We start from the raw sequence: 24,490 nt of genomic DNA, 5'->3' as shown, positions 1-24,490 counted from the left end.
CAAGCATGTAATCATCCAGAAATCTCGATCTAGCGAAACGTCCAATAAAGTTCAGTGAGAATTTCGCATGTTATAACAAATATTAATTAATCAACGATAACAATAACTTGTTAATATTATTAACAAGAAGAAATAATATTCTGCGTAACCATATATTTTCTATAATCTGATATTAAATATTTTACATCTACGTGGACATTAAACTATCTAACTTATAAACTAATTGGTCACTTAATTGTGATATTAATAAACAGAAGTGCAAAAGCTCTAGATACATATACATATTTTGTTTAGTAGGATTATGTCATTAAAATGTAGTATAATTTAACATAACGTTTCTAACGATACATAACGTTTATAATATTGTAACATAAATGTAATGGCACTGTCAAAAAGCATGCACATTGCACATGTTGCAAATATGAATCAACTACGATGAATAAGAAACAACTTCCGTTCTGAATTATTTTATCCAATCACTATTATTGAGAAATATTTTTGTTACTGTTGTAAACTTTGTACTAATTAATCATTTTTCTAGTTATTTCTATATTTCTACAATCGTTTTACCATTTAATCATTTAGTCAATATGTATATCTGTCAGTTATTTACAATTGTATTTAACACACCGTTATTTTGTAGAAGAAAACAAAATTTATACTTGTTCTATACTCATGTAGTATTTACTTCAACGACTAGATATTGATAAGCAGAAAAATAGAATAGTATTTCGATTTCAAGCTAATAGACAGGGCTGCGGAAAAATAGATTTACATATGGAAATAGCATTCTTAAGTACAGGGTGTCCCAAAAATGTCTCGTAATACGGAAATGAGGGGATAGCTGAGGTCATTTGAAGTAACTTTTTCCTTAGCGAAAATTCAATCTGCTGCTTTGTTTACGAGTTATTAACGAAAAACACTGACCAATGAGAGGCGAGCGCGCGAACTACAACGTGGCCGATCACTCGAGCGCAACGTGCTCCGACCGCAGAGCTTGACAGGAGGGCTCCGAGCCGCATTCGAATCAATGAACAAGTCACGGAGCATGAACTTTACGATTTTTTTTTTACCACGTGACAGTGATAATTTTAAGAAAAACGCTGTTCATCCTTATTTCAGAATGTCTGAAGAATATTTACTAATTCTTCAGACCCTTTATTTACTATTTCAAAAATTTATTTTCCCCAGCCCTGCTAATACATAACATTCATGTCGGTAAAGTAGTGAAACGAAATGGAATTAGATTTCTTTAAAGAAAATTATGCGAAGATAATTTTTGTTTGTAAAACCATTGTTTTCAAAACGAATCGTAAATACGAAATTCGTGATAAGAACAGTCTGTATTAATCTACAGGGTAGGTTTTACGTTCACCCCGGGGACACAGATGCGAGGACTTCCGATTTCGTTCGCATAAAAACGGACGTTTGTGATCCAGCTGGATGCCTATCGGAGGTTTGCATACAGCTCGCCATTATAATGGTGGGCAAACAGTGTTTCAACAATTTCGTGGAGATATTATCCCCGAAAATGAGAAACTGGTGGCGCAAAAGGAGTCACGACGCGGCCACGAAGGACCAGTCTAGATCCGAGACTTGCTGGGAAAGAGATTACCATCTGCAGGATCCTGGAAGACTCGCTCTCTTCGACGAGTATCTAGAAATGAGTAAGTGTTATTCGAATTATCTGTTCCCTTTGGACGCGATCAATTTGATAATAACAAAACGAGAAGGTAACTTCATTTAAAAATTAATTCTTTTTTTTGTTAGTTTATTTTCGTTGTTCGCGTTTGTCTTACGTTAGCATAGACAATTTTTTAATACAAAACTGAAACTTAATAGTTATCGCAAAATATTGAATGTAACATAATTTTAATTTAGAAAACAGGACAGACGTAATTATTTCCAATGTTAACTAATACATTTCAGTTGTATTTTCTATATGTCATGTTGTTCAGAATTAACATGTAAACAAGACTGTTGATAATTTTGGGACTTACAAAATTAACCATTTTTATTTCATAAAATCTGTCTGAATTTTTTAATGCGTTATTTAGGGAAGAAGGGGGTAATGGCGGTCACTCGAGCAAAAATTGCAATACGATCAAAATATGGGGTAATGTATATGTTTTAAACTTTAGGCAATAAACTATAAATTAAAAACAAAAATAATAATATCCATAATCACTTACTTGGTCAAATTAAGGTTATAAAAAAAATAGTTTTGACTTTTATTGCCTGCACTAGTGGGCAAATCACTCATATTTTGCGAAAGAATCCTATGCATGATTCCATAGCCACACAAGATGCATATACAGGGTGCCCCAAAATTATGGTACTTCCGGGAAATGAGGGGTTCCTTAGGTCTTTTGGAGTAACTTTTTCCTTAGTAAAAATGCAATCCGCGACTTCGTTTACGAACTATTAACGAAAAACAGTGACGTCTGTCACTGGTTCAATACAGCCACACCGTAAGAAAAGTCTAACAATTGACGCTTATACCATATGTATATAACAAAATATTACATAAACGACACGTGAAGACAAAATGGTCGTGTATCTCGCAGTAGCGTACCAATAATTATCAATAATTAGGATACATCCGAAAAAGTGGCGATTTTTAGAAGCACCATTTCGTAATAACAATGTAGTTTTAAATAATTTTCTTGAAACTTATAAATGTTAGAAAGTATCGATCAAAATGTTTAAAACAGTACTAAAGCAATTATATGTAAATTGCATGATACAATAATATCTAAGAATGAACAATTTAAAAAAGTGAAATTAAGCCATTCGTTAAAATTATCGTATGATGTGCAAGAATAAAAATATTACTAATTGACTAAATTCAATATTGTAAACGGAAAATAAATCCATTGTTTCAAACAGACCTGAAATAATTATATATAAATTCACATTGTAGAATATAATAATATTCAAGAATGTACGATTTAAAAAATGAAACCATCTCATTCGTTAAAATTGTCGCACATTGTGCAAAAATAAAGAGACCGCCATTACTCCATTCTCCCTTACTACTTTCCGATCAAATACGTTCGAGTTTTTGGTAGGTGTGTTCACGTTTTCATCTTCTATCTGTTACACGAAACTCTTTGTCTCTATAACAAAATTTGCCCATTTCTGAAATATAACCGAATCAGTTTTACGATGATCCCATTTTTGTAATTATCCCTATTTTCTAATCTTTTCTCGTTTTTATTTCTTATTTTTAAAATCCCCATATGGACAAATTCATTTATTACATTTGAAAAAGTCTAGATATAATAAACGTAATTATTTTCTTTTCTGTTCATAGTACTGCAGTATGGATTTGTAACGTTGTTCGTCGCAGCGTTTCCTTTGGCACCGTTATTCGCGTTGTTGAATAATATAGCGGAGATACGTTTGGATGCCTATAAAATGGTGAGAGAGGCAAGGAGGCCATTAGCCGAGCGAGTGGCAGATATTGGTGCTTGGTACGGCATACTTCGAGGAGTAACTTACGTTGCAGTGGTGTCGAACGTACGTACCAATAATTGTAAAAGACCCCATGAGTATAAAATAGTAATTCGTAATTACAAAAGAATTTCATTATTCGCGTTATTGTACTGTTTAATTTAGGTGGCAACTTGCCATAGTCATTCACTCAAGTTGTACTATCGCTATGACCATATCATTAAAAATTCAAATTTTTCGATTCAATTCATCAAAAGTTTAAGTAACTACTTTGTAGATAATACTGATAATTGAGTACTTGGGCGAAATCGTATCAGGATTCAGGCAGAAATATATCTATTATATATATAACTAATAATATATCTATATATATAACTAATAATAATATATATATATTAATATTATATATTATATATTAATATTATATATTATATATTAACTATATATATATATATATATATATATATATATATATATAAATATATATATAGTTAATCATTTTAATTGTACTACCGCTGTTACCGTAACATGGAAAATTCAAATACAGATATTCAATTCAATGTAACGAAAGTTTAAATAACTTATTTTGTTTCCCAAGGCATTTGTCATCGCATATACATCGGACTTCATTCCACGAAGCGTATACGCGATCGTTTACTCTCCAACGAACGATCTGATCGGTTACATCGACAGTTCTCTGTCAGAGTTTAATACGTCGGATTACCGGGAAGATATGAAGAGCCAAACGCGGACGAAACATCCGCAAACTTGCCAGTACAGAGGATACAGGAATGGTCCCGAACATCCGACCGATCCCTATGGTCTTAGTCCGCAGTATTGGCACGTTTTCGCAGCTCGTTTGGCTTTTGTGGTCGTTTTCGAACATCTCGTGAGTACTCGTATAAACTTTTGTGCATGTCGTTCATTTTCACTAACCACTTACTCAGCTATCGTGCTATAGTTGAACGTGGAGATGGGATCACAAGCACAGGGTGTTCAAAAAGTTACTCAAAATCGAGAAATAAGGGGATCCCGAAGTCATTTGAAGTAACTTTTTCCTTAGGGCAAATGCAATCCGCGGCTTGTTTACGAGTTATTGACGAAAAACAGTGACCAATGAGAGGCGAGCTCGGCTGTCTCGTGCCAGATGAATTCAAATAACTTCAGGAATCTCACATTTCCCGATTTTGAGTAAATTTTGGGACACTTTGTATGTTACAAGTAGGTACGAATCTAGCTGGATAATTTCGAATGTTTCATGAGCACGTACCGTAAATTCTCTCAAATTGTTCCCCAGTTTGTAAACAAAAAATTTACAATTTGAAAAGAGGTGATACGATTATTCGATCCTCGCGGCTCGTTTCTATAGTCACTGATATTATAAGCTGCGAGACTCGAATAATCTTACCTCCTCTTTCCGTCCATTTTTATTTTCAAGCTGAGAGTCAATTAGGGAGAATTTACTGTAATTTTTTCATTCATACTTTGAACGAAAATACTTCACATTTTGTAAATAATTTGAGGAACATAAACGGTACTTCCAAGTATGCTCGAACTCTATACAGGGTGTTCGCGTTAAATCTAGCCAACCTTTTTCTTGCAAATATTAAACATTAGAAAAAAAAATGATACAGGAAAGGGTTATATTGTTTTCTGAAAGCATGCAATTGTGTTTGTCATTTTTTTTTATCTACATTATTTTTTTAGAAATGAAGGTGGCTATAGTAAATATTTGATAAATAATTATTTCTTTTGTAAACACTATTTTTTAAGACAAGTTTATATTTTTTCGCTACTAATTTCTTGCGTAAGTAAGAAAAATATGCGCAATTGGAGTCGTACATATAACACTAAGAGCGTCCCGCTCTAAATCTTTTAATAATTCAAAATTAGATTTCACTGATACTAAAGTTAAAATTATGGCCCGTTTCCGTTCTATTAATCTGTCGAACACCTGATACGTAGAATTGCATCACGTTTCTACATCTATAATCAATATATGATTAGATAGATACATACATAGTAAGTACACTTGATTGGCATTTTATTGAAAGCTATTGAAATTGGCTCGAGCTCATAAGCATATATTGAACTTGAAATAAATAAATAACATATTGAAATAAATAAATTGAGAATGCAGTCGTATGAAGACAACTTTTGCGAAGCATATCTTCTGATCTCTTTAGATTTTGATGTTGAATAATTCTCTAAATAGTTCTCAATAATATTTCAAGACTGTTCAAAGAATATACAGGTTGTTTCGCATTTTTCCGTACTTACTTCGGTAGTGTGTTCCACAAGTGAAGATAAAACTAAAGATAGATGTTCTATAACAAAAAGTCCATAAATAATTTGTTCAGAAGTTATGACAAAAATGAGAAATGTACAAGATATTAGGTCTACCGGAAAGTTCTGTCCGTTTTTGAATTGAAATATAACACAATTTTCATAGATTTAATAATATTTATTGTAGAATATACTTTCCATCGTTACTTATGACTTCTTGCCAGCGTGATGGCAACTTGTAAATGCCATTTTTAAAAAATCATTTATTTTTAGAGGCGAAGAACTCAACTAGTGCTTGGTTGACATCAGCTTCGGTTTTGAATTTTTTTCCTGTAAAAAGTTTTGCAAAGAGAGAAACAAGTGATAATCGGAGGGTGCTAGGTCTGGGGAGTATGGTGGATGCGACAGAATTTCCCAGCCTAGCTCTGCGATTTTCTGACGAGTCGCCAAAGCAGCATGTGGTCTGGCATTATCATCGGTAGCCATGTTTTCACGATCGCATCTCACTTAATAATGACATGAGACATCTTTGTTTCAGTTTATTTAGGAGAGTACATGTGTGCAAATGCAATGATAAAGAGAGATGGTCATATATGTCTCAAATCAACATGTGCATATGGATTGAAACTTGAAGTGATACTATCGGACAGAACTTTCCGGTAGATCTAATATGATAACGCTAACGTACAAGAGACGAATTAATTACAAAAATCAACATCACCTGCGTAGAGATTAGAGAAAATCGCAACCAACTATAAAATCAACAATAAATTCACTAACTCGTCGATGTCAAATTTGTATCAACAAAGGCAGGCGTTACTTTGAAATGAAGTTATAAGTATATTTAGCTGCGTTTAAATCATATTTTGTATTCTTGTCATAAATTCATAAGAAAGCATTTATGGGCTTTTAGTTATATAACAATTTGACATTATAACATATGACATTAGTTATATCACAACGTACTTTCAGACTCTTAAGCTTTATTTTTTCGAAAACCCTTTTTGATATTCGAAGCGTCAATCTTCTATCGAAGTTTTACAAATTCGGACGACTCTGCCGAATTTAAACAATATTTGTCTATATTGATTTTAACGTATTGTTATAAAAATGAATCCACAAGTTTTGATCCGCAAAACGCAAGCAAACAGTAAGATTGTATTTTTTACCACATGTTGCTACTTATACTATTGTTCTAATAATCAGGTGTTCGCCCTAACTGGAATAATGAGCTACATAATACCAGCGGTGCCACATTCCCTAGGAACGCAACTGCAACGAGAACGGTTGCTCGCGCAGGAAGCAAAATATGAGAAAGGTTTGAAAGGCAGAGAAAATGACGATGACATTTTGTCGATGCTGAGAGAAGCAGGAAGCATTGGGAGAACTGGCGGTGGCAGAGGTAGCTGGCCAAGACGGTTCAGCAAAGTGAGCGATGGTCTGGATGCTCACGTGGACGTAGGTCCTAGAGCTAATAAAAACAGCGACGACTCGACTGTGTGGGAAGTCACTTAATAATTACATGATTGAACACTTATTCGACATTCGATATTTTGTATAGTCTTACCTCCCCAAGTTGTGATGCTTCGTGAGAAAACAATGCGTATATAATTTAGAAACAATAGAACATCGTATTTCGTTATTTTTAAAATATTGTTAAACCTGCTTGACTAAAAGATAATGCTTTAAATTATAACGGCAATGAATCATTTTTCCTCTGTATTTAATGATAAATCTTTGATGAGTTTTTGCATATTCTCAAAAGTAACACATAAAGCTCATTATTTATGACAATATTTCTAAAATAATGAAATGCAACTATATTTGAAAGTGTAATGAAATCCTGAAAACTTTAAACTTTTAAATTTTACACACATCATTGTCTCACTAACAAAATCATATTTCAGGGGGATGGGGTAAGACCAAAAAAATCTCAAACAAAATTTTCGATCCCTATAACAAAAGATTATTTTACATATTGAACACTTTTTAACAAACCTTAACCCCATCTCTCTCCTCCCTCAACCCCTACCCATTCACCCCGAAAAGTGTACTTAACATTTTTACAAATACTGTATTTATTCCTAAACAAATATGTCGTACATAGGTCGTTAAGGATGTCGTGCTTAACAACAGTTTTATGTGAATATCGAGAGATCGAGTACAAATTTTAAACATGAGTGAATGAAACAATAATTGTGATATTTTAGTGATTTATGTATGTACTTACGTAAATACATATACTTAGACAGCACATTTTTGCAATGTATGAGGTAACAAATGCCAAACAACATACAGACCATTCCACGTTGAAATGCTTTTGTGCTCGATGTCTATGGTATTTTGAGCTTCATGTGAAAATGGAGGGCACTCGAGCCATCATTTAACTATTTTCAAATCTGTTTAAAACATCGAGATCCGCAAAGTTAACAATTTTTTACCATTTCGTGACTTGTCTTCTCAAATGAATTTTTATCTCTACAATTATGAAATTTAGGAATACTGGCACGATACGTTGATTTCCACTCCCTCGATTTTTACATGGACTGTAACATTTTAATTAGAAGTAAATTCCAGATATCGGTACAAAGGTGATTGCTTTGGTGAATGGTCCAACTATAAATAGTGAAACATACATTTAAGGACTCTTTGTAGTTGATGGTCCAAAAGGATATTGATATATAAAACTGTATGATTGTAATGCTGGAATGATTCGTGATATAATCAGTATTAATTACAGCAAACTTCATCTATAATGTTGAATCTTTGAAGCTTATAACGTATTTTCCAAAATGATATTTTCTGAAAATAATTTTAGAAAGAGATACTAGTAATATAAATATAAATAACGTCTGTTAATATAACATTTAATGATTTGATTGTTCCTCGATCCGGGATCTCGTAATGTTTTAATGTTATCTATAGTTTAAATAAATTTATGCTTTGCATTTCACATAAAAATCGTGTATTTAAGTAGCATTATAATAAATTATATTATTTGTTTATGTTAAAAGTATATTATTCCAACAAAAGTATTTACGTGTGCAATTTTGCAAAATTTTTCGCATTAATGAATAGTTTCCACTTATTTTAACAGTATGATACAAACTTCAGAATAATTGAAATAATCGAATACAATCATTTAATCTGCATATTCTCATAAATTTATGTTTAATAAAAATTATAACTAGACGTGAATCTCTATAAGAGATTAAAATGACCCAACCCTGCGGAATGTGATAAATGTATAAAAATTATTAATCATAATTAAGGAGCGTGGAATATAACATTAAAAGCGTTAAATTGTCTTTTTTATGTCTTACCAAGTGTGTGAATTTTGTCAGACTCGTAGGCAATTATTTTGTAAATGTATTGTACATATGTATTAGGTTGTACAAATAGTTGTTAAAGAACATAGCATAAGAGAAACTACTAGTACTGTTAAGCTGCTGAAAGTATTTTTATAACTAAGTAAAAATAAATTGTAAATTACTGAAATCTCTTGTTCTGCAATGAGAACACCTACATGCGTATGGTAGAGGTAAAGAATTCTCCTAAATCTACACAATATACTCTTTATTGTACATAATTTCAATATTTCATTTTCCGTCTTACGCTTGACATTATTACAATAATTACTATAGAATATATTTATAATAATATACATGTACATATTTACTTCTTTGCTATTGATTCAATTTATATGTATATTTCTATATGTATATTGGCCTATGATTCATTCCATACTGCACTTTCTTGCGTCATCTGCTTCCTTTTAAAATCTAAAAGTGTATCACAGTTGTGTTGAGGGATAGACAGGGATTTTAAAGAAAAGGAGACCATTCAGACGACTGAAATCGATACATAGTCCATTCAGTCGGATCACATCGAATGTGGTGGACGCTAAAAATCTCATGTTTGTGACTCGGCAAACAGCTGCGATGAAATGTATTCTACATTCCTAGCCTATAAAAGCGACTTTTTATCCTACCATAAAAATTGTCTATGTTACCCCAGAAAATGAATACTCGTTTTATATTAAAAAGACAAATCATAAAAAAGTAATCTCCATTATGCGTGATTCGAAAAAACAAGCAAGATCTTTATACATATTTCTTTCATTTTCTTCTTGTTCTTTTTTCTTTTTTTTCAATATATCTAGCAGTAAGATAATCTGCTACAATCTGGCTTATCATAACACACGCTCTTGTGAATAATATTATTATTGCTTTTGTACTAATGTTATATGGATAATCTCAGAAAGTGTTGTAGCAAAGAGTGTTGTAACATTATTACCAACTACAACTTAATATTTTTGGCGATACTACGTTAGGCATGAGTTGAAAAGTTCACTAAGCGAATTCTACTTTTCATCATAATCGTAAAACGTAGAAGGATCCTTATGCATCACACAGCGACAAAGAATAAATACATAAAATTGTTAAACGCTGTTCGTCCCATTAATTTATAAAAATATTTTCGATTTCAACAATAAATGTTGATACACTGTTCCTTAAGCATTCTGTACAAATCTTATTCTTTGGATATTCATCTGGATAAATAGTTTCAAACGAGTTATATATTCAGTTGCGTGGGATATAAGGCCTTACATCTATTATACATTCATTTCGTAAAAAAATCTCTAAAAATATACTATATACGTTAAAACGTCCTATATCCTCTCGAAAAATAAACTTTCAATAAAAATAGCGTTACGCGTATTAAATGACAAATTGTCAAAAGGAATGTAACAGCATCTCATCACATATGGGCCGTTAAAGGAATCATCCAGTTCAGTGTATCCTCAAATTAAATGTGTTTCAAATACCGACTAAAAGACCCGAGTAAATACATTACAACACCAAGTTAGTACCGAAACAAGTGCTTTTCTCTGCGAAGAAAAAAAGATAACACAGCAGCATCAATTTACATTGTTGAATCAATTATTATTTTAGAGACGTGTACGTCTCAATTAATCCTCCTGAGTGGACTAAATCTCGATTTCCAAAAGATGTGTTTTAATTTAGGTAAGAGGTAGGAAAATGTAACACTTAACTAGGTCCAGGAGGAGCATTGAAATTGAACATGGTGGTTGGTGGACGACCCGGCAATGGTTTTGGTGGTAATCTTGGCGTTACCGATCCTAGAATTAAATAAATATTGAAAATGCAGTTATACGATAGGAATGATCATGTCCGGTCTAAAGTCAATTTTACCAGCGTTCTTACCGTTAGGTTGCGTAGGTGGAAGTTTCGTAGGACTGGGTCCATTGAAAGACATGTGTTTTCGTGTATGAACAGTGCTCGGACACGTGTTCTCCAAGGTGGAATTCCGTCTTGCGAGTAGTGCCGAACTACTTGGATTCAAGGTAGGAAGCCGAGGCGGCGGTAAGTCTCTACGCGGCGGCAATGGCGGCGGAGACGTACCATCCCTTGGAGGAAGTATTGGTGCATTTGGAGCTTGTCGTGTCTGTGCAATTATTTTTATAACGTTAAATAACAAATTACATCAGTTTCTTATTATGTAAAGTTCTTAGGTACCTACAAAGATATTAAATTTTTTTAAATAACACACTATATCTTCAAATACTTTTACAATATCTTTTGATAAATGAATTGATTATAAATAACTAGATTTGTAGCATATATTAAGGATAAATAGCTATGAACTGTGTGAAATAATAGCGCAAGTTAAAATATGGAAAATCTTCTTTGCTTCGTGAATCTGAAATCATTTCTAGAAGATCTACAACGACAAATACTTGAAAAAGCGTAAAATCTTTCAAACAAGGAATAATAAAAGTCAGTACACGGTAAATTATAATATTATAAATAGGCCGCTTACTTCAAGCTAATAATAATATAAATGTTATGGTAATAAACAAGAATGTGATTGTTTTATGATAAACATTGTTTACTGAAGTATAAAACTGTTTATCAAATATTAATTATTGATATCACTGGATTTCTATTTTCTCATTTCAATAAACGTTCCCTGTGCTTAAACAACGTCTTTTTTCTACTTAATCCTTAAACAAGTCGTATCTTTTATTGTTATGTCCAATTTCATATCTTGGATAATTTCTATAATGAATTACCTGTTGCTGTGACTCGCTTATGGAACTCTCCCGTTTTCTATGAGATCTAGGCGGTAGAGGTGGTGGAGGTTGACTGGGGGGTATGTGGCTGGGAGAAGGTGGAGGCGGCAACGCTGCACCAGGACTTCCTCCCGACGATGACATACCAGTCAAAGCACCCATAACACCGATCGTACCGGAATTAAAGCCAAAATGACTATTTTGTGGCTGATGATGAGGGACAGGTAAGTGACCAGGTGATCCCAATTGAGGACTGCTACCCGGTGAGCTGATTGAGCTGATTGAGAGTCCCGACATGCTTAGAGGACCTGGTGAACCTGGAGGTGGTGGACCTGTATTAACAGTAAAGTAGGTCTACTACCTATGCAAGCATATTATGCAACAAAATAAAACTTGTTTTTTTGCAAGTCTATAAAAATATAAAATGTTAGAAGAAGCAGCCTACTAGTTTTATACTAGTTCCATCGTTATCACACAAACCTCCTATTAAGATAGGTGCAAAGACACTGTGGTCCCCTAAGTGAGAAACTGTAACGTGTGAAGTGTGTGGAGGTGTTTCTGGTAGTTCTGGTGGCGGCGCTTCCGGTGGAGGGTCGTGTAATCTTACACTAGAGGCTACAGCTTGTAATGGAGCTGGTAACTTGCCACTTAAGCTTCTAGCTTTAATGCCCGGCGATTTTAAGTTTAAATCTGGCCATTTACGGGGCTGTCAGAATAAATCACAAGTAGTGAGATTAGCGTTATTATATGTACATAATTTGAGTATTCGAATAAAACTTACGACTCTAGGTGGCTGTCTACATCCCCTTGGTTCTACTTCTAAGCTTTTATTATACAAATAATTGCTTATATCTGCATCTTTCACATTAGGATCGAAAGGCGACAAATTTTCAATGAAATGCCTTATTCTAGGCTCCACTGAAAGACAATATGGTTGATTTTGGTACTGTTGAATTTCACCAGTTATTTCCGCGACTTTTCGTCTTTTGCTAAAATTTATAAGTTCTGGACTTCCTGGTAAATAATCCGGATTTCCTTCTTCAATGTGTAGAATGTTGGTCAGGTACATACCTAGAAAAAGGTGTTATTAAATATAATGTATTTAACTGGTGATATAATAACTTTTATCAGTGCTTACCAAAAAATGGTACACAAGGTGGATTAATAGATCGTAATTTTTCTTGGTATTTTCGAAAATGATCGTTATTCAATTCTCGTGCTTCGTCGAGGGCTTTCTCTAATCGAGCAGGTATTTGCTATAAACAAATAATATGTGTGAAGTTTTGTATGATATTTTGCTTGGAATATATTAATGGACAATGTTAATAAAACATACCTGTAATGTAAATTTTAACCTAAATACAGATGCAGATAGCATAGCACTAACAATTGCTAATACACCATTAAAATTATTAAGATCTTGAAGCACCATCATAATTTCAATTGCACGCGATACAATTGCAGCTCGCTCTTCTAAATTTTCAGCTTCTACTATGGTTTTTTCAAGCCATCGAGTAAACTGTAAAGCAAATGTGGTAATCGTATATTTAATAATATATCATTTGTACAGATATAAGTAAAAGTCTGAATGTGACTTACGTTTGTCGTATGTTTTATCATCTTTAGTAAATTTGGAGATGTCTTTTCTTTATCTTTCTTAGTCCATACTGAACCTACCAATTCGGAGGGTTTCACAGTTCTGTACAATTCAAACTCTAAAAGTGTTAACTGCCTTGCTAGTTCAATTGGATGTAACTAGAATTTACAAAAAAATTATTTACATAATTATTCTTATATAGTAAATAATAATTGTTTTCATAAGTCCTACCGTTAATATTCCCCACTCTTCTTCAGGAACTCTTAGATGCCACTCAATTGGTGGTGGAGATCTTTCGAAACTAAACGTTATAGGTCGTTGTTCTGAGGGTTCGCACTTTCTCTGTACAATTTTTATCACGGAATCTACCCATTTTCTCATTGATTTTCCACTTACTGTGTCTAGAAATACTTGTAACCCTTCCAAAAGATTCCTATCGCGTTCGAAATCATAAAAATGGTGATCGACCTATTTTCAATAATATTTGTATTAATATTAAAAGATCTATATTTAAATTATATTTAATAAGAAAACGTTCAAGTACAGATTACGAACCCAATGTCTTAAAACATTTAAAACTCTGAATTGCACAGGTTGACAAAATTCTTTTCTATATCTTTTCCAATCTTCTCTGGCCGTTGTTTTACAACCAGACGGCTTTTCCTCTTTACCATAAACTAAAGAAGGATCTGGTATGTCAAATCTTTCAATTAATAAGGTCAATAATTCCTGAGGTGAGCAAAAACTCCTGAAAATAATAACGATATAAAATATCATTAGGATTCAAGTTTTAAATAACAAATAAATAGTAGAAAAATTTTCGAACCTATAAGTAGTAAGGAATGTTCGTACAAAAGCTGGGTCAGCGTATATATGATAAGTTAATCTTTCTACCAATTTAACCAAAGTTGCACCCTTAATTAATGGAACACCACCATTTTCTCTGGCCTCTAAAACAATATTTTCTAGGCTATCCTGTTCGGCAAATTTATATAAATGTGGTGGAGGTAATCTTAAGGGATGTTTCCGTTCTTCATCCAAAAGGATACTGTCCAAAGTTCTCTCTAACATACTCTTTGTATTCAACATTACAAGATCCGCCATCCAACTATTCTTATCTTCGACGGATTTGGCAACAAGAATAACGTTAGGGTGGTCCCTTGGTGCAATTTCAAAGGCATTTTTTAATTCTACAAATATAATTACATGTAACAACTGGTACACTTTAAACCCATAAAATGAAGGTCGTTACTGAGTTTTCTTACTTACCCTCGGTATCCTCCCTATCTATAATATCAACTTTCCTAATAAAAAATCTTTCCTTTAAACGCAGTTCGCCTTGATGTGGTGGATGACCCACTACACCAACTGCTGCTGCAGTAACACTAACTCTTTTTCCACCACTAGGTTTACAAAGAACTAATAAACCATCGAAAAGAAGAGCCTTCCGTTCTGTTAATCTCCTTCCGTTACTCACTTTTCCCAACATGTCCTCTATACATAAGGATAACATATTATTTCATACATTAAAAATATAATAATTACTTTCTATTTTAAATAATACTTATGTAATATTTATGCATACCACGTATAAATTCGTTGCAACATTGTCCAACATCCCGCTGATCCCATCCATCAACAGTTTTTTGTAATTCACTAGTTTTCTCTAATGCTGCTTGTCGCCTTGCTCTGCTCTGCATTCGCAGACCTGTATCTTTTTTTGGAAGACTCGCCATAGATTGTAATAATTCCATCTGTAGTGGCCTCAAAAGACCTTGTACTTGTTCCAAAGTTTCACCATCTGCTATATTTGGTGTACGTTTGTGTAATACCTATGTTAAATGACAATAAATTTATCTTATTAAAATGTACCTACAAATTGGAATGATTTATAGACAAATGATTAATGAGACTATACCTTTATGTAGTCAAAGTACAAAAAACAATGCCATATTGGTTGTAATAAAAGTTTTGGCAAATAATATTTGACAGCTTCTTTAAATCCATGTCCTGCTGCTCTTAATGCAGCATTAGGTTCAGGTCTCGACAATAAATTTGTTAAAACTTCTCGACTAGCAGGACTATTAATGTCTTTTGCATACCTATTGTTATAATCGTTATCATATATGTTTCAAACTATATATGTTATATGTATGGAGACATAGAATTATTAAATACTTTCATACATACTTTATATAAACATCAAACTCTGCTCCTTCTGCCAGCTCTTCAAAACAAGAGCCAACTGTAGGCGTTTGTTTTTCTTCTGCAATTTCCATTATATCTTCTAAATTACCAAGTAATGTTACAGTAACTTCATAAATATCTATTATATTACTGAAGAGTGTTTCAAGTTCAGCTTCATTTTGTGCTAACTTCGCAATTTCCTCTCGAAATACCTATAAAAAGAGCAAAGTGAATTAATGTTTCTTTATTGACGTAACAATCATCTCATTATCTTACCTTAATGATCATATGGAGATCACGTAAATAGTGACGTTCATCGTGTATGAGATCCCGGACAGATTCTTCATAAGTTTGCGAAACAACCGCACCTAAGCCACTCTGTGGACCCTCCGCATAATCATCTTGATAAAACAAGTCCATTAATACCTGTTAATAAAATGCTGATTAAAAATAAATTTTACTCTTCGCAGCAATGAAGTAAGCTGTAAATCCTAAAGGGTAATACAATGGTAGCGACCTAAAAAGTTCAAGCGCTTCCTTAATTATTTACTATGAGTAGATATATATATATAAATAAGTGGAAAATCCACTTATACTTAAGTACTTAGTACTTATACTAGTACTTTTTTATACATGTTTTGAAGAATACAAAAAGAATTATTTTTCATTTTTTTTTTCAAAATGGTAACAATGCAGCAGTTTATATAGCATGTTTCTTTCCGAGGTTTGCGATATGTCCTAGATTTTCTTCTAGAACAAGAAACAAAATCTTTTTGAATGTACATTAAAATAGCAAGAGAAGTATGTAGAAGATTTTAAAAATATTTGTTTGTATAAATGACGAACACTTAAAAACAAAAGTTTAATTTTATTTAAAAAGGAACATATAAAATTGTTTATAATTTCTGTCCAAATCAATATTTTTAAAATCTCCTACAGATTTTGTAAATTGGTTTTTTGTTCTAGAACAAAATTTACAACGTTTATGTTGCAAGCCCCAGAAGAAAATATACTGCACATCGACTACTATACTGCTATCATTTTACAAAAAAGAAATAAAAGAAATTCTTTTTGTATTCTTCAAAACATTTCCCACTTATTTATTTATCTACTCATAATAAGTAGTTAAAGATTTTTGGTTCGCTATCGTGATATTACCCCTTAAGTTGTTTTGTAATTATATTAATATAATCTTAATGTTAATAAAACTAATATATTACCATATCTGCACACATCGCAACCCTTATGTCTTCACACGATATTTCCACATGACGTATATTCTTCACATAGTTTCCAGCTAGCTGAAAAGAAAATAATCTTAAACATTTTTAGGAATTAGTACAAAGAAGCAGTAGAAAATTATAATTTAAAGAAACAACTTATTCATTAAACTAAGTAATTTTTTAAATATAACTATTATGAAATTTTCATTTGATAATTAACAGTAGCTATCACCAACCTTTAATATATCAGCAGAAATATATTCCAAAACTCCTACCACAAAAAGACTAACTTGTAAATCAATTTTTTGTTGTAATACTTCCTGTTAACATAGGAAATAAAATTATAAATAATATTATTGATAAATACATTGAACATACACATGTAACATCATCACTTTTAATTACTTTTTGTAATAGTTGATGAATTTTGTCAACTGGAAGAACTAGCGGCGATTTCTTTCTTCCTTTGTCTAAAGCATCCTTTGCATCACGAAGTGCCCATCTATCAATGGGAGTAGGAAATGTACGCCTTACTCGTTCTTCTACATCTTGAGGTGTATGTGGAGGAGGATGACCACAAAGCATTCCCAACAGCCTTAAGATCAAACTCTCAACATAGTCTAAAGCATCTTGTCGTGCTTCAAGACTAGGATGTACTTGTTCCAATACCTAGTTCATTTTAATTATTCACATCAGTTACATAGTTCATTTTAATAATAAACAAGACAAAATGTGTATTCCCCAATTAATATATTGAAGTAGATGTCAATTTAATAATGATTCTACTTTCATAAACAATACATTCATTAAATGACCATCACTTATAAAGTAAAATATATATCACGTCATAAAATGATTTTTAGCATTCCATTAGTTTTACTCGATAAACCATCTGATTGTATACACAAAATCAGTTTCCATTTTTAATTAAAATGTTGACCATCCACTTAGCAACCATGAAAACTCAATAAAATTAAAGCAATTTAATTAGCAAAACAAATACTAAGAAGTTAAGATTTATGATATTAATTACTCTTTTAATTCTTGTGCATTTCACAGATCGCAAAGAAAGTTGATATATTCAGACTATCAATCTAGAAATTAATTGCTAAGTTTGAGCAAATGATTCTATCACCCAAATGTAGGTGACATGGCAGTCAACGTGTTAAATGGATCAAAAGCTTAAATTATTTTGTTTACGGTTAATAATTCATATAACAAAGAATCAGATACTTTGCTCTGAATAAAAACTAAACAATTGAATTCGTCAAAAACGGATGCAATTTCTTTATTTCCATAAATATACAATATGTGGTAGTCGAAGGTAGTCTTTTAAAAGGACATCATGCTACACGCTGTGTTTTATTTAGTGTTGTTGCAACAACTCATTGTTTAAATATCATTGTGTTGTGCTCAACAAATTAAACGAGGTTTGCGGGATTGTCGCGAGTGTTTGTTTTGAAATCAGTTTGATGACAAGATAAGATTCTAGGTTTCTGAGCGGGCACGTATGAGATCGTTGCACATTGCACACTAATCAACAATGACAATGGGTACGATGAATCCGTGAAAAGCCGAGTGAACGGGTTCGACGGGTGCTCAACGAAACGAGACCCCGTGGAAATTCGGTAGGATGAAATTTAGCAAGGCAGATGATACCTTGCGCAGGGAGTTGACAAACACTCCCTTCCACTTGGCGGCGTTCTCCTCTTTCTGAAAGTCGTAGCCTGACGGCTCGCCCACCACTGACGCCGGCGACGAAAACATCTCAATGCACTGGTACAAGGTATCACGTACCCGACAGAATAACGCGCACTAGCTAGAGAACACACTCCGGAGAGTTCCCGATATTTACAATGACCATTTCGTCGGGAATTACAAAAACTTGACAGAGACGTCTGTCTGTCCGTCAGTCCGTTTTCTCAGGGCGCAGACATCTCTGTATGTAATGCGACGGCTAAGCCACTCGATTATATTCCCTCGGTACCCTTGCGCCTCGAACACTTATTATTCTTGAAAGCATCTCCGAGGCCAACCCGAGAGTCCCCGAGTTATGCCGTTTGTACATTTTACACGCCCTTTTACTCGAATTTTTGTCAGAACCCAGTGCGAGCACCACTACTATCAAAGGATACCATTGCGCGACTCGCATCGATCGATAACTGCGATAGTACTGTTGTGACGAGATATTCGCGAGTTTCGATATATCTCGTCATGCGATTATCGACCGACCGTTCCAATTTCCTCTCAAAGATTGTTCAACGTTCTTTGACGAGACGTGATTCATTTGACATAGTATTTCATTTCGAACTCTTGCCTTACAATTTATTTTCAAAAAACGTGCATCTACGGACAATTTATTTTCGCGCAAATCTATGCGAGGAGTTATCACAAAATAAAACTAAAATATTTTTATTTTCATTTAATATATTTATATAAATGTGGACACTATTTTATTTATAATAGAACAGATTAATAAAGTAATGCTAATATGAAATAAAAATTGAAAAATATCCTTTTTAAGCACCAATGAAATTAAGACAAAAATTCTTAACTTAACTGAGATTATTGTGAATAAAATTTACGAACTATTTAAATTCCTTTTTAATATTGTATATTTTTTAATAATTCATTGTAACTATAATGACACAATTTTAGATTTTAAAAAAGGCAAGAGGATGTGTAAATATCATAATAATTTTTTTTAACAATTAGGAGAAAATATATATAATAAATATATATATTTAAATATTTAAATATGCGGCGGGCGTTGCCCGTCAAATTTGAGTTTGGCACAGGAACTGTTTGCGGGCGAATCATTTTCACATTTAAATGAGTTTACTTCAACACTTTGTTTATGCTAATACTTCATCTATGATGAGATTTTACTGTGTAGATTCTGGTAAATACAAGTGACATCTGTGTTTATATACATAAACATCAATAATCTAATATATACCAACAATAAATGATAACTCCACCGACATTACAGGCATTATACAAATACATCTTCAATGCTTTTTAGAATGATATATATATTCATATCATAACATTTACAAGTTTATACAGAAGTTATACATATATCTTTTCCGCAATATTCGTAAAAAACTTTCAAAATTTGAGCACTTTATTACTATGCATAGAATTATAGATTCACCACAGGTTGCAGTTCATTTATTAAAAGATCATAATATTTAAAATGTATAAAAATATACACTTCCACATACTTCCATGTGTTGTTTCTTATATTATCGTAAAGTACATATTGATAGTATTGAGATAGAATAGATAAAATTTAAATAATAATACATAGCACATGTATATTTGCTTTTTGAAATACATAGTTGTCCCTACTAGTGAGAAATAGATTCTGTGTTTGGTATCCCTGCGAAAAAGGCATGCTGACTCGAAACGGCAATAAAATGAAATAAAGCGGATCTGTGAAAAAGTTTTATTTAACCGTGCAGCGTTTAGGTAGTACAAGATATCGGAACTAATAAATACGTTAAATATTTGACAATGCTGACACTATGATTACTGTTATTTTTATAGACCGAATTACAAAGCAAGATTTATATTGATGTTGACTTTTGACTGTGAGAAATACATTTCTGGTACAATTACTCTAGTGGTTCGTTGAACAAGGTAGGGAGGGTCACTTCGATTCATTATACATTTATATATTTCATTATAATTATGTAGTAATCATCGATCCACTTTCCTACGAATGTCTAATATTAAAATGCGACTCGTGTCGTAGTTGAAAATAATTTGCATACATAAGCTCTTTTATGTAGTAACCTACTTCAATTTCCACATTACAAGCATAGTTTCAAATTAGTTTTCCTTATGCAATGTATTAATGACTCTTAGGTATTCGTTTGCAATATCACATGTATAAAGCGGTCAAAAATAGTGTACGGAAAGTTGAAAATTACGTGAGACTTCAATTAATTGTTGAACCTAACCTCGAATTCGTAACACGGAGAGGAGATGTCAGTTTAGCCAGTTCAAACCAGGTGCATTACGGATCTTTTGAATCTCCTTAGTTTTTCTGATTACTCGCGTCTTTGCTGCGTGGTAAGTAAAATGTGACTTTCTTTTATGCTGCATTAACATACACGCAAACTTCTCCTTGTACGTTTTATATAATTATTTTTCATTGATTCGTAAAACTATGTTTTGTCAATTTATGTATATACATATGTATATGTATATATATATATATATATATATATATATATATATTCATTTATTTTCTTGATTAAATAAAATTGAAAAATTGCTCGCAATAATTATAATTGTGTCTAATCTTGTGAAGGAATAAGAAGAACATAAATATAATGTTCTAATTTGTTATAATGAATATCTATCAAAAATAATGGCAATGCGTATAAATAAATATTTATCTCTTTACTGAAAAAATATGGAAATATTAAATATTGTCAAAATTGTTTCTTCAAATCTTGGCTTTTGTAAAATAGTCTTCAGGCATAGAGATTATAAATAAGTTTATTTCACCTATTAACAGGTATTTAAAGTTGATAATTAAATAAAAAGTTTAATAGAGCATGATATATTTTCTCTTTAAAATATAATATTTGCTACATTTTATACATTTATAAGTGTTACAAATACAGATCCATATTTTAATTATTATTTGATATATGCTATATTATATTTATTTACAAAATCATTCAATTTTGATTTTAGTTAAAAGAGGGATGCCACGCAGCAAGCGTAGAGCGCCCTCTAGCACAAATCATCATCATTCTTCTATTGAAATGTCACCTAGTGCTCAAGACGAGGGTATACCAAGACATCCTTCAAAACGACTTAGACACACATCTAGGTAAACCTATATTACTTTTACTCGCATTAAATATATTATAATCTTGAATTTCACAACTACTACATTCAATACCTTCAGATATTCTATTGAGTTAAATAGTATTTTTTTTGCATTAATCAAAATTATAATATGTAAGTATTAACACAACTATAATACTAGAGAATAAAATGTATTACATATTCTTAAAATTATTTGTTACTATATATTACTACATATAAAGATATTGTTTAATTCTGTACATCAATGTCAGAAGTAAAACTGGTAAGGTAATATTTCCTAATATTAATCAAGGCTGTGAATAAGATTCCTGTTTCTTTCAGTGCAAGACGTTACACGAAAACTGAAGATGTTTCAAGTACTTCATCTTTTTCCCAAAAACGTTGTATCACTTGGTTTAGAGAATACACAACACCTGATGATTCGGACACCCTCGGTCCAGAAGGAATGGAAAAATTTTGTGAAGACATTGGTGTAGAACCTGAAAATGTAGTAATGCTTGTTCTTGCATATAAAATGAATGCCCGTCAAATGGGTTTTTTCACGTTAAGTGAATGGTTGAAAGGCCTTTCGGAGTTACAATGTGATTCTATTAGTAAAATACAACAAAAACTTGAGTACCTAAGGGTTCAGTTAACTGATCCACATACGTTCAAAGGAATTTATAGATATGCTTATGATTTTGCTAGAGTAAGCATTTTCAAGTAATTCACAAATTTTTTAATGCTTTAGACATAAATTATGTTAATATGATTATGTTTCAGGACAAAGATCAAAGGAGCATGGATATGGAAACTGCTAGAGTTATGTTGCAGTTACTTTTGGGAAAGCATTGGCCACTTTTCACACAATTTGCTCAGTTCCTAGATCAATCGAAGTACAAAGTGATTAATAAAGATCAATGGTGCAACATTTTAGAATTTTCTCGTACAATCAATCATGACTTATCTAATTATGATTTAGATGGAGCATGTATGTAATTTTGTTATGTAGTATTACAAATATTTCTTAGGCTGTGTACTTTGATTGCATAAGTAATTTTTACAGGGCCAGTAATGCTTGATGAATTTGTTGAATGGTTAAAAATGCAGCGAGGTAAGGAAGCATCATCAACAGAAGTTAGAGGCAGCTGAAACATTCAATAAAAATAGTCCACTAAAATAAAACAAACTCATCTCTTCTATCATCATATTTTGTTAATAACGAAATTTCTGTTTACGTCATAACCTCGCAACATTTCAGTTATCACCATTCGTACTATATTTTTTATTAATCAGTAATAATGTAAGTAGCTTATCTTAATATGATTTTGCAGTATGTTCTAAATAGATTCTGCTTTAAAGACTACTTCAGTCATAATTATTTATCACCTTCATAATCAATCCAAGATTTGTTGCAGAGACTTTTATGATTAAAAGTAAAACATAATATAAAAATTTTACTTGTATAATTCTATGCAATATATCATTAATAATATCTTCAAATTGCCAATATTTTTGATATGTGAGAATCTTAAATAAGCCATATAATTTTTCTCTTGTTTTTTTGGGCTTTATAAATCGATGAACAAGGGTTACATTCCAAGAATTAGTTAGAAATGTATATATAGAACTATTTATAAATACACTTAATAAAAAATTTGTTCCATTTAAATATCGCTATTATTATTACAGAATAATTTATGAGCTTTAAAAAATATTAGGTAGCATTATAAATAAAATTATATTACGTATATTTTATAAAAATTATTGTAACCTTTTAATGTTTTTAAATGTAATAGAACACGTTATAGCATACTTTTACACAACATTTCATACTTCTTATAGATATCAAAAATATTGATGTATATTAAGATCTGATGTTTCATCATAAAATATTAGTATTTATAAATTAAAATATTATAATTTATATAATATGAAATCATATGTAAAATTGGATTTAACTTTTGTTTTTTAATTGTAGAAAATTGTGACTAAAATCAATACTAAAATACAATTATCATAACAATTTCTGCTGCAATTGCAATGGATTAATATATGGTGATTATTTAACTAATTTTGTAATATATTTGAATTCAAACGACTGGTTACTTGTATCATTTAGCAGAATTTTTGGACGTACATGTGACGTAAATGACGTTCCGTCAGATTAAAATAATATAGGCAATCACTTCTATTGCTATCTCGAGTTAGTTTAATTATTAAATCAAATTTGTTTAATTATACGTACATGTATATTTTCCCTGCATGTGTACTTCTATTACAAATAATGTCATTAGCGATATAATATAAAAATAAATTTCAAATTTCGCTCATAACTTCTAAATTAATAGTAATCTTAAACTGATGGATGAAAAGTATCTAATGGAAAATTATAAACTCATACATAACAAAAGAATTAGAAACAAGAATTTAAAATCATTGTATGCCGCTGCAATATAACTGCCATGTGGAGAATGTAATGTAATAAAGAACGTGAAATAAATAAAATACTTTTTTCAATATCTTCATTTCGTTTATTTATCCAACGAAGATATCTCGCGAAAAAATTATATAATTGTACTATAACAATTTGGAGATAGAAACCCTCATATAAATCAGTATCGATCTATCAGTAGATTAAAAGTTGTAATTAAGCTGTCAAATATGATGGAATCAAAGTTGCCGCACGTCGAACGCTAGTTCAGGTGATATACACATGAAAACGCGCAGCACAGTATTAATCAATATTTCTATTTACGATTTTCTTTACCTTAAAACTCGAGGTATTAATATGTTATACTAATGATAATTAGT

At 31.8% G+C, this 24,490-nt stretch overlaps 3 protein-coding genes across 8 annotated transcripts in view; 2 read left to right on the top strand and 1 right to left on the bottom strand.

The window, feature by feature from the left end:
• LOC117223260 (anoctamin-4) overlaps nucleotides 1-9,240 on the top strand; it is a 44,672-nt gene extending 35,432 nt beyond the window's left edge. For all 3 annotated transcript variants that reach the window (XM_033475460.2, XM_076522301.1, XM_076522300.1), the window contains 4 exons: nucleotides 1,358-1,667; nucleotides 3,317-3,522; nucleotides 4,055-4,345; nucleotides 6,949-9,240. In XM_033475460.2, the coding sequence (XP_033331351.2) occupies nucleotides 1,358-1,667; nucleotides 3,317-3,522; nucleotides 4,055-4,345; nucleotides 6,949-7,257 (1,116 nt within the window). In that variant the 3' untranslated portion in view covers nucleotides 7,258-9,240. The remainder of the gene's footprint in view (nucleotides 1-1,357; nucleotides 1,668-3,316; nucleotides 3,523-4,054; nucleotides 4,346-6,948) is intronic.
• A 63-nt stretch (nucleotides 9,241-9,303) lies between these two features.
• On the bottom strand, nucleotides 9,304-19,006 carry Sos (Son of sevenless). Of its 3 annotated transcripts, none has more exons than XM_076522297.1 (20): nucleotides 18,506-19,006; nucleotides 17,252-17,515; nucleotides 17,083-17,166; nucleotides 16,844-16,924; nucleotides 15,900-16,049; nucleotides 15,627-15,835; nucleotides 15,355-15,538; nucleotides 15,022-15,268; nucleotides 14,706-14,930; nucleotides 14,263-14,626; nucleotides 13,992-14,184; nucleotides 13,668-13,904; nucleotides 13,439-13,594; nucleotides 13,176-13,358; nucleotides 12,978-13,095; nucleotides 12,621-12,910; nucleotides 12,320-12,545; nucleotides 11,840-12,171; nucleotides 10,971-11,211; nucleotides 9,304-10,885 (listed from the first exon to the last, which is right to left on the bottom strand). In XM_076522297.1, the coding sequence occupies exons 1-20, from the start codon at nucleotides 18,611-18,613 to the stop codon at nucleotides 10,794-10,796; spliced, it is 3,984 nt and encodes a 1,327-aa protein (XP_076378412.1). In that variant the 5' UTR covers nucleotides 18,614-19,006; the 3' UTR covers nucleotides 9,304-10,793. The 3 variants fall into 3 exon arrangements, with proteins under 3 accessions (XP_076378412.1, XP_076378413.1, XP_076378414.1); XM_076522298.1 differs by having other exon boundaries at nucleotides 11,840-12,156; XM_076522299.1 differs by lacking the exons at nucleotides 17,252-17,515; nucleotides 18,506-19,006 and having other exon boundaries at nucleotides 16,844-16,920; nucleotides 17,083-17,153.
• Nucleotides 19,007-20,188: 1,182 nt separating this feature from the next.
• Nucleotides 20,189-24,198, top strand: SCCRO4 (DCN1-like protein SCCRO4). Of its 2 annotated transcripts, XM_033475422.2 has the most exons (7): nucleotides 20,190-20,320; nucleotides 20,399-20,491; nucleotides 20,720-20,926; nucleotides 21,560-21,698; nucleotides 22,019-22,385; nucleotides 22,460-22,667; nucleotides 22,743-24,198. In XM_033475422.2, the coding sequence occupies exons 4-7, from the start codon at nucleotides 21,571-21,573 to the stop codon at nucleotides 22,826-22,828; spliced, it is 789 nt and encodes a 262-aa protein (XP_033331313.1). In that variant the 5' UTR covers nucleotides 20,190-20,320; nucleotides 20,399-20,491; nucleotides 20,720-20,926; nucleotides 21,560-21,570; the 3' UTR covers nucleotides 22,829-24,198. The 2 variants fall into 2 exon arrangements, with proteins under 2 accessions (XP_076378411.1, XP_033331313.1); XM_076522296.1 differs by lacking the exon at nucleotides 20,720-20,926 and having other exon boundaries at nucleotides 20,189-20,320.
• Nucleotides 24,199-24,490: the final 292 nt, after the last annotated feature.

This window comes from Megalopta genalis, chromosome 5 (genome assembly GCF_051020955.1).
Source record: "Megalopta genalis isolate 19385.01 chromosome 5, iyMegGena1_principal, whole genome shotgun sequence".
In the NCBI taxonomy this organism is placed as follows: domain Eukaryota; kingdom Metazoa; phylum Arthropoda; class Insecta; order Hymenoptera; family Halictidae; genus Megalopta; species Megalopta genalis.
This window is presented reverse-complemented; position numbering and strand designations above follow the sequence as displayed.

Bases quoted from the DNA above. Each gene is read 5' to 3' on its own strand.
- Sos (XM_076522297.1), bottom strand. From the start codon at position 18,613: ATGTTTTCGTCGCCGGCGTCAGTGGTGGGCGAGCCGTCAGGCTACGAC. The intron at 14,185-14,262 runs GTTCGAAAATTT...TATTATTTTCAG, and splicing joins ACATTCCTTACTACTTATAG to GAGTTTTTGCTCACCTCAGG. The intron at 13,905-13,991 runs GTTCGTAATCTG...TATTGAAAATAG, and splicing joins TAAATGTTTTAAGACATTGG to GTCGATCACCATTTTTATGA.
- SCCRO4 (XM_076522296.1), top strand. From the start codon at position 21,571: ATGCCACGCAGCAAGCGTAGAGCGCCCTCTAGCACAAATCATCATCAT. The intron at 22,386-22,459 runs GTAAGCATTTTC...ATTATGTTTCAG, and splicing joins ATGCTTATGATTTTGCTAGA to GACAAAGATCAAAGGAGCAT. The intron at 22,668-22,742 runs GTATGTAATTTT...TAATTTTTACAG, and splicing joins TTATGATTTAGATGGAGCAT to GGCCAGTAATGCTTGATGAA.